This window comes from Numenius arquata, chromosome W, assembly GCF_964106895.1.
Source record: "Numenius arquata chromosome W, bNumArq3.hap1.1, whole genome shotgun sequence".
NCBI lineage: Eukaryota > Metazoa > Chordata > Aves > Charadriiformes > Scolopacidae > Numenius > Numenius arquata.
The window spans coordinates 11,761,861-11,771,793 of NC_133615.1; the positions used below are offsets into that span (position 1 = coordinate 11,761,861).

Below are 9,933 nucleotides of genomic sequence, written 5' to 3' on the forward strand. Positions count from 1 at the left end.
ACTTAGTGTCGTCTGCGAACTTACTGAGGGTGCACTCAATCCCCTCGTCCAGATCATTGATAAAGATGTTAAAGAGAACGGGTCCCAGTACCGCGCCCTGGGGGACACCACTCGTGACCGGCCGCCAACTGGATTTAACTCCATTCACCACCACTCTCTGGGCCCGGCCCTCCAGCCAGTTTTTAACTAAGAAGGGGCAAAGCGCTGCCCGGGGCAGGTATTTCCCTGCTGCCCGTGGATCCGGCAGGTGGATGTTTCCTGAAGGAAGGAACTTTGTCATCCTGTTTTCTCCCCCTGCCCTGTTGAGGAGGGGCAGTGAGAGAGCAGCTGGGCGGGCCCCTGGCAGCCGGCCAAGGTGAACCCATCACAAAGCCTGAAAGGCAGGTTCCTCCGTGTAGAAGTGAAGGGGGTTGGTGGTTTAAGGAATGATAGTGACTGGGCTAGGAACAGGACGCTTTGGAGATAGGAAAGTCGGGAAATAGCTGGGGATCCAGTCACTTTGAGGGGGGGAAATTTCAAGGGAAAAAGCCTTCTTTCTGAGCAATAAGAGGCTCTCGTGAGAAAAAGGCTCTAGTCTCCATTTTTTTTCTCACTTGGTAATAAAAGTGACGAGGAACTGGAACAGCTGTAAAGAGGTCATGGAGTAGGTGTGAGCTTGGTTAACTTGGCCAAGCCAACCACGCAAAGCGGACCCATCCACCCGCATGGGAACCAGTGCCACCAGAAAAGCACGTAAGGTATTAGCAATTGGAGATTCCCTACTGAGAGGCACCGAAGCACCCGTTTGCCGTCCAGACAATTTCTCTAGAGAAGTCTGCTGCCTGCCAGGAGCTCGCATTCGTGGCATCACCGAGAGGCTGCCGAGCCTGGTGATCCCTACAGATTATCATCCGCTCCTACTATTCCGTGTAGGGTCTGACGAGGCAACTTAGAACCCTCCAAAGAGACTATGTGATGTCCCTCGGAGCGATGTTGAAAGGATCAGGAGCACAGGTGGTGGTCTCCTCTATCCTCCCAGTCAGAGGAAGGGGTCCAGGAAAGAGGAGACGAATTGAACAGGTGACTGCCTGGCTGCGTAGCTGCTGCCATACTCAAGGTTTTGGCTTCTATGATCACGGATGTACCTTTGAGAAGCCGGGTCTGTTGGGAGCTGATGGGATTCACCTGACCAAGCAGGGCAAGAGGGTCTTTGCCAACAAGCCGGCCAGACTTACAAGGAGGGCTTTAAACTAGACTCAGCGGGAGAAGGGGATGGAGTTCTGAGCAACAGGGAAGAGCCAGGGGCTGCTGATGCGTTAGGAACCAACAGGGGAACACCCGAGAAATGCCGCAAAGGAATTGGGGCTTGATCCTCCAAAAAGGTGACGCGGTCGACAGCCCAACTGAAGTGCCTCTATACCAGTGCGCGCAGCACGGGCGACAAACAGGAGGAGTTGGAAGCCCCTGTGCAGAAGGAGCAGAAGGGAGCTGGCAGCTCTTTAAGCACGTTTTTTTCTTAGAGCACAAGAGCTCTGGATTCCCATGCGTAAGACATGGGAAAATAGAAATTTGTCTACCTAGACTTTAGTAAAGCCTTTGACACCGTTTCCCACAGCATCCTCCTGGAGAAACTGGCTGCCCATGGTTTGGACGGGCGTACTCTTCGCCGGGTAAAAAAACTGGCTGGATGGCCGGGCCCAAAGAGTTGTGGTGAATGGAGTTAAATCCAGTTGGCGGCCGGTCACGAGCGGTGTTCCCCAGGGCTCAGTACTGGGGCCGGTTCTGTTTAATATCTTTATCAACGACCTGGACGAGGGAATCGAGTGCACCCTCGGTAAGTTTGCAGCCGACACCAAGTTGGGCGGGAGCGTCGATCTGCTTGAGGGTAGGCTGGCTCTACAGAGGGATCTGGACAGGCTGGATCGATGGGCCGAGGCCAGCGGTATGAGGTTCAACAAGGCCAAGTGCCGGGTCCTGCACTTGGGTCACAACGACCCCAGGCAATGCTACAGGCTTGGGGAAGAGTGGCCGGAAAGCTGCCCGGCAGAAAAGGACCTGGGGGTGTTGGTGGACAGCCGGCTGAATATGAGCCAGCAGTGTGCCCAGGTGGCCAAGGCGGCCAACGGCATCCTGGCCTGTGTCAGGAATAGTGTGGTGAGCAGGACTAGGGAAGCGATCGTCCCGCTGTACTCGGCGCTGGTGAGGCCCCACTTTGAGTACTGTGTTCAGTTTTGGGCCCCTCGCTACAAGAAAGACATTGAGATTCCGGAGTGTGTCCAGAGAAGGGCAACCAAGCTGGTGAGGAGTCTAGAGCACAAGTCTTATGAGGAGGGGCTGAGGGAACTGGGGTTGTTTAGCCTGGAGAAAAGGAGGCTGAGGGGAGACCTTATCGCCCTCTACAACTACCTGCAAGGAGGCTGTAGCGAGGCAGGGGTTGGTCTCTTCTCCCAAGCAACAAGCGATAGGACAAGAGGAAACGGCCTCCAGTTGCGCCAGGGCAGGTTTAGGACGGATATTAGGAAAATTTCCCTCGCAGAAAGGGTTACCAAACATTGGAACAGGCTGCCCGGGGAAGCGGTTGAATCGCCATCCCTGGGGGTATTTAAAAGACGGGTAGGCGTGGTGGTTTGGGTAGCGTTAGGTTAATGGTTGGACTCGATGATCTGCAAGGTCCCTGCCAACCTAGACGATTCTATGATTCTATGAAATCGGGCAAGGAAGGCAGGAGCCCAGCACGGCTGAGCAAGGACCTTCTGGTCGAGCTGAAGCGCAAGAAGGAAATGCATAGGCAGTGGAAGCAGAGACACGCATCCTGGGAAGAATATAGGCATGCTGCCCGGGTGTGTAGGGATGGGATCGGGAAAGGTAAGGCACAGCTGGAGCTGAATTTGGCAAGGGATGTGAAGAATCAGAAGAAGGGCTTCTACAGTTGCATTGGTCAGAAAAGGAAGACTAAAGAAAACCTACACCACCCCCCCTCCGATAAATAAGACAGGAGATCTAGCGCCAACCGACATGGAGAAGGCCGAGGTACTCAACGATTTTTCTCCTCCGTTTTCACTGGCAATCACTGTTCCCACAGCTCTCAAGTCCCCGAACCTCAAGGCAGGGACTGGGGGAACAAAGTCCCTCCCATCGTAGGAAACGAACCGGTTCGAGACCACCCGAGGAACCTGAACACACGCAAGTCCTGCACCTGGGGAGGAACAACCCCATGCACCAGTAGATGCCGGAGGCCGACTGGCTGGAAAGCAGCTTTGCAGAAAAGGATGTGGAGGGGGCTCCTGGCGGACACCAAGTTGAACGTGAGCCGACAACGTGCCCTTGCCGCAAAGAAGGCTAAGGATACCCTGAGCCCGATACAGAGGAAAGCAGGGGTTATGTGTGTTACGATACAGTTGTGTAGACCAATCAAATTGCTCGCTATCCCCGGGGGTGCAGGGCACCAGAGACCACCCTTGGGCAGCTTTGGGGGCGCTGCCTGTTTTTCTACGAGCCTCCTACCCAGCTTAGCGCAAATCCTATCTCGATCTGCCCCCCAGCCCTCAAGCCACCAGTGCTGAAGACACGCTTTGTATTTTATTTTGTCCCAGGAGGCGTGCAGCTTAGAAACGTCTGCAATCAAAGTGGGGCTTTCAGGGAACAATTTAGAGCGACTTCTGTTGGTTCTGCGGAGTGTTCTGAAAAGTTAAGGCCTGGCCTGCCCTGGCAAAAGCAGTCCTTTGACTGCACCAAAAAGCCACAAGCACGTTTGGGGTAGACTTGATGCGGTAATAAGTAACAACCAATAGTACTTCTAGCTACGACAGCCTCTTCTGAGACCTCGTTGCCCGCCCACAGGGTCGCAGCACTACACGGCGCGGATCCCTCCGCGGACTCGCCAACGTCTTCTCCCTCCACCCCCAGGTCGGATCCCTCCGCGCCCCGAGGGCACGCAAGCTCCCTGAGCCCCGGTAAGCACCGGGTCGACGAGGGCGGACCCGCCAAGGGGACGGGAACAAGCGAAAACGACAGACGAGACAGCCAATCGAGACGCGGGGTCGGCCGGCGGCGATCTGGCGGCCCAATGGGCGCCGCGGAGGGCCTGGCCGAGCGGAGGAAGCGCGGGGGCGACAACGGGCGTTGTCGTGGCTGACGAGCTTATTGGGGCGCGGGCCGCCTGGCCCGGTGGCGCCACTGCTGTCTTCGGAAAGATCATCGGCAAGGCGCTTCCCCGCCAACGTCGCCTACGAGGACGAGGAGGTAGCCGCGGCTTTGCTCTGTGCGCGGTTCCTCTTCCCTTCCCCCCTCCCCTCCCCCCGCGCTCGCAGGCACCCTGAGCCGAGGACGCGGTGCCCGGGAGCGCGGCAGGGCGGGTGGAGGGACGGGGGACGGACGGGGCCTCTCTGGGTTGTGGCGCTCTCTACTGCACGATCCCTATAACATCGCGCTTCTTCGGTGCCCCCGCGGCTGCCGCGGCGCGTACTGGGTTGCTGGAGCTGGCCGGCTCGCCTCGGTTCCCAGCCTCGCCGTGCCGTGTGCGCGCGTGCGTAGAGGAGGGCCTCTGACGGTAACGCACTTGGTGGCAGCCGCAGACGTTTGCCGCGTGATATCCCTTTGGCACTGCAAGTCGTGCAAAGTTTGCTGCCGAGGGATGGGAGCGGTCCTACCTCGTGTAGGACGATAGTCTTGAAACCTTAGATTAAGCGCACGCAGTCAGTCTCCTCGGGGATTCCAGGCGCACGTATGTAAACGGTGAACGTCCGAGTAGTGACCGTAATGAGTTAGTTCCGCGCAGGAGAAATGCGGGTCTTGATGCGCCTCCTAGTAGCATTATCGAGATTTCGCAGCTCTGCTGTGCTAGGCTTTGGTGCTGAGCCCCCAAACGGGATTATTGGAGCAAAGAATTACAGCTCTTCTTATTTTTCTCCAAAAAAAAAAAAAAAAAGTAAATATAAAAATCTAGAAACCCGTCATCCTGCAGGCTGCCAAAGCTTCCCAGATCTTGTTTCTGTGGTGAAGTGGGACGGTGATAACAGCATGCTTGCGAGGTTCACGGATGCTGGTGCTCCACAACGTGCTAGGAACTCGAGCGAGCCGCTTAGGCCTGTGGGGGGAAGAATGCAGCCCTTGCCTACACGATGTTAACTTTCAGTTAGTACCCCGTATAATTTTGTTGTTCAAGTGCCGAAGACTAGCAGTGAGGGATGTCTTCTGCTTTTGAAGGTAGGGTTTACGTGCAATGTAGAAGACAGACTCGTACTACGCGCTTGCAGGCTTCCTGCCTGCGCTTATGCTTTTGTTCAATGCTCGAGCTCCCTGTACCATGGAAAATGAATGGCCGCTGATGTTCCACTTTGCTAAATTCTTTGCCCGTTCGGTTAAGCCGTTTGTCTCCTGCCTCTGTGTGGACCACATCGAAGAGACAAACCGCTTAGGAAGCGATCGACCCAGATTAAAACATACTGGAGGTCGCTAATCTGAAGTACTGGCCCGTCTCCTTGCCCCCGTCGTCCTGCGTGCTGAATCCCACCTCTGGAGGGGGCTCTGTAAATACGTTGCGTGTTTTTGTACAGATAGCTTTAATGTCGCGTAAGGAAAACTCAACGTTTCGGCTTGTGTTTGGGGGATCTGGTAATCTGCTTCTGTAGGAGTTCAGTGGGGCACATTGATTTGCTTAAGCCGTTATTACCTTTCTCCGAAGCCAATTACGTTTTAACTGTTTACTCTTCCTCCAGTGCCTTGCGTTCCGTGATCTTTCCCCCCAAGCTCCGACGCTTCTCCTAGTCATGCCTAAGGAGCCAGTTATCAGGTTATCTGAAGCAGAAGATTCTGGTGAATGTGTAAGTACTGTGGGAGCTTTCTGTACGCTAGACTGTACCTGTCGTTAGTTCCTCATTTACTAGACTCTTTCCCATCCCCCCTTTTCCTCTCGATAGGGCGCGGTAGGCTGTTTTGGGTTTTCTGGCGCTGTAATCTTTTGCCTCTAGCTTGTAACGGAGTTGAGCTTTTTTGACTGAAAGTAGTGACGTAAAGCAATGCTCACCCCTGGGTACGTACTTGTGGTGCAAAATGCAGTGTTGTTTTGGAGCGCAGTCTGATGCCTATTGTCACGGTTTAGAGTAAGAGTAGTAGTAGTTCTTCTAATACGGAGAAGAGGGCTTGGGGTTCTTGGCAGGTCAGGGGTGAGGAAGGGCGAAGCTGGTTGAGGGGTGCTGGGTGCTTCACTTTTAGCTATAAAAGTCAAGTTCGGAGACTTTGTAAACCCACGCAAAAGGCAGCCTGAAGCTTATTTTCCACCCGAGTTGCTTATGTTGCCTGAAGAGGTAATGGGGGGCTTTAACCCGGAGACAAACTTAGCTTCTGTGGCTGTTTTGTAGTCCGTTACCCGTCTAGCTTGCAAGCAATTGCATAGCCCTTTTTTTGCCCCCTATAGTGTGCGTAATCGGTCTTTGTGGCTTTGCTTGGAAAATGTCAGTTGCAGGCGGACAGACAGTAATTTGAAGCGCAGTGGTTGAATTGCTAGGAATTGGCTAACTGGTTTCTCTGGGTGGCGCTCTGCTCTCATTCCTTCCCTCCCTGCCCTCTCCCCTCTTTGTGTGTGGCTTTTTATTGTAGTTATTTATGGTTTTGTGCTTCCTTCTCCAGCTGCTTGGGCATTTAATGACTGTTGGCAAGAAGCGTGCTGCTCACCTGGGCCTGGCCAATGGATTCCGGATGGTTGTGGATGAAGGGCCCGAGGGTGGGCAGCCTGTGTGTCGCGTACATCTACGTATTCTGGGTGGCCGTCAGTTGGGCTGGCCGCCTGGCTAAGATTTGTGCACCGCAAGAGTTGCTGCACGTGTACAAATCGCCGCTGAATGGATCTCGCCTGTTGCCCGTCGATCTAGCCACTGTTGATGTCGAATTTTTTGTGACGTGTGTCTGTGGAAGGTAATAAAAGCTGTGAGCAGCAGTTGCACAAATAAAGATTTATCATGGGGATATCATCTCTGTCTTGTGCGCGTCTTACTGAGGGGAAATAGTTCTGCAAGTTAAAACGGTGTCTCCCCGGAGTGTAAGTATGTGGAGTGTTTCAGTCTGTTAGCAGCGTTCTATAGATAGACGGTGATTTGGCCAGTCATTTGAAGTGTGACGCTGGAACCGCTTAGCAGTCTCCTGCCTCTTGTAGGAAGCAAACTCTTCGCTCTTTGGGAGCGGTACGCAAACGTACATAAAGCCAGTGGAGGCTGCTGCTGCAACAACTGTAGAAAATACCGTATGTGACGCTACAGGCATGCCGTACAAGGGTGCTTTCGGCACAGTGCAATGTGTTGGAAGCATCCAACTCCCGTTGGAGCGCTTTATCAACGGCTGTGCGATGATAAGGCCCCGTTGATATCCCTTTTCTGCCGAGGAGGGATATGGTGGGAGAAAACAATCGGTCCCAATGGCAGCTGTGGTGCTTCCATAGCACAGTGGAATATCTCTTTTTGTCGATTTGGGTCAGCTGTCCTGGCTCTGTCCCCTCCCAACCTCTTGCCCACCCCCAGCTTACTGGACTGGGGGGGTGGGGGTGGTTGGAGAGACAGCCTCCATGCTGTGGGAGCGCTGCTCAGCAGTAGTGTTATGGTTTGAGAGAACCCATAACAACCTATTGTCGTTTAGACAATTATTCTATCACCCGATGACCCCTCCCCACCCGGAAAGGGGAATCGGGGAACACAAAGAAAACACAAGGGTTGAAGTATAAATAGATTTAATAGGCTAAGACTAAATAATTAACAATAATACTAAAGAACCAGTATTAATCCCGATACTGATATAAGATATACAGAAATTATACTCAGCCATCTATATCAGTAGGAAGCGGTGCACTCCCAGCAGTGGATAGCAAGTATCGGACACTGCGAGCGCAATGGCTTCAGGAGGAAGGGAAGGCCTCAGGGCTCCGGCACCGGGGCAAGGAGTTGTCTGGACCGCCGCCATCAGGGAGAGAGCGAGCTACGCAGCAAACTTTTCTAACTTATATTGGATGTGACGTTCATGGTATGAAATACTCCTGTTGGCCAGCCTGGGTCAAATGCCCAGGCCTTGCTCCTCCTTGTCCCTGCACCTGGCAAGGCTCGAAAACACTAGCCTTGAATCCCACAGAGCCTGGCTGGCTATAAAGTAAATATTTTCACAAATTCAGACACTAGAGTCTTCTAAAAGTGTAATTTTCCCCAGCATTAGAAGAAAAGATAGTCCTGTGTCTCTCAACCCAGGACAAGTAGCCAAAACCTTGGTGCGCTATCAACACCCTCCTAGCTACAACTACAAAGCACAGCACTATGAGGGCTGCTATGGGGAAAGTTACCTCCATCCCAGCCAGACCCAAACCAAAAGTACATCGCAGGGAGATGGCAAACTCCACCTTTCTTTAACAGCTATTAAAAAAAGGGAGATGGGCAGGGGAAAGCGGGGCCATCCTTCGTTGCCCTTGAACGCTGTGTTGCTGAGACATCCGAGACGCCCACTGGAAGGGGTCTTCATCTCTTCTATATCCCCAAGCGATCAGGTGAAGTTTGGTGACACGGGCGTGTAAGTAACCCGAGGACTTTGCCTTTATTTAATCTTCCCAGGGAGGAGATGGAAATGATTTGCCTGCAGTTTATGGAAACTGACATGTGGTGTTTCCTTGAAACTGCACTGGTGCAGTGTTTGCTTACTGGATGACTGAGCTAGGTAACATCCCTTGTTCCGCCTGTGTAAACTCCCCGAGGTATCTAGAAGGTGTTCCCGCTTCTGGGGGCAGGGGAGTTTTGAAGCAGCTAGGCATGGGGTGATTACCGTAGGTTTTGGAAGTCTCTGGCGCCCGGTGGGATTTATGTCTCGCCTCGCAGGCGACGCTGCCCATGCTTTGCTCCAGACCCGAGAGAGCAAAGGGTTATTGAACAGTGATCCACCGAAGAATCGTAGAATCCTAGAGCAGCCCAGGTGGGAAGGGACCTCGAAAGATCATCTGGTCGGACCTTTTGTGGCAAAGCCTCCGTCCTCTTCTTTGTAGCCACCCTTTCAGTACTGCAATACTGTGATGAGGTCCCCGTCCCCCCCCTCTCCCCGAGCCTTCTCTTTTCCAAGGGAGAAAAGACCCAACTCCTTCAGTGTTTCCTGGTAGGGGAGGTTCTCCAGCCCTTTGATCATCTTCGTGGCCCTCCTTGGGACCCTCTCCAGTCTGTCTGCACCTTTTTTTGAATTGTGGGGACAAGAACTGGACGCGGTGCTCCAGGTGCGGCCTGCGGGGGTGGCCTCCGTGAGAAGAGGCCAGGGTCTGCCCTGCGCCGGACACAGCTGGTTCCAGCCAGCTAGGCACCGGACTCGCCGCGGGCCAAAGCCGAGCAGCTCAGCGAAGCTGGTGGCGCCCCTGTGCAAACATATTTCACAGAATCACAGAATCTTCTAGGTTGGAAGGGACCTTCAAGATCATCTTGTCCAACCATCAACCTAACTGACAAAAATAAACACCCACAAAACAACAAAATGCAACACCATCACTAAACCATGTCTCCCAGCACCACGTCAACCTGTCTTTTGAACACTTCCAGGGATGGTGCTTCAACCACCTCCCTGGGCAGCCCATTCCAATGTCTGATAACCCTTTCAGTGAAAAAAAATTTCCTAATATCCAGCCTGTACCTCCCCCCGCGCAACTTGAGGCCGTTTCCTCTAGTCCTGTCGCCCGTGACTTGGGAGAAGAGACCGACCCCCGCCTCTCTACACCCTCCTTGCAGGTAGTTGTAGAGAGCAATAAGGTCTCCCCTCAGCCTCCTTTTCTCCAGGCTGAATAACCCTAGTTCCCTCAGCCTCTCCTCATAAGACTTGTGCTCCAGACCCCTCACCAGCCTTGTTGCTCTTCTCTGGACCCGCTCCAGCACCTCGATGTCTTTTTTGTGGTAGGGGGCCCAAAACTGGACACAGTACTTGAGGTGGGGCCTCACCAATGCCGAGTACAGG

The 9,933-nt window shown here is 53.6% G+C and overlaps 1 protein-coding gene across 1 annotated transcript; it reads left to right on the forward strand.

Annotated features, from left to right (window-relative positions):
- Positions 1-2,994: 2,994 nt before the first annotated feature.
- LOC141476764 (adenosine 5'-monophosphoramidase HINT1-like) lies at positions 2,995-6,946 on the forward strand. The gene is given in 6 exon segments (XM_074165564.1): positions 2,995-3,009; positions 3,820-3,932; positions 3,968-4,190; positions 4,192-4,221; positions 5,697-5,801; positions 6,607-6,946. Coding segments are annotated over 6 exon segments (651 nt in total). The 3' UTR covers positions 6,772-6,946.
- Positions 6,947-9,933: the final 2,987 nt, after the last annotated feature.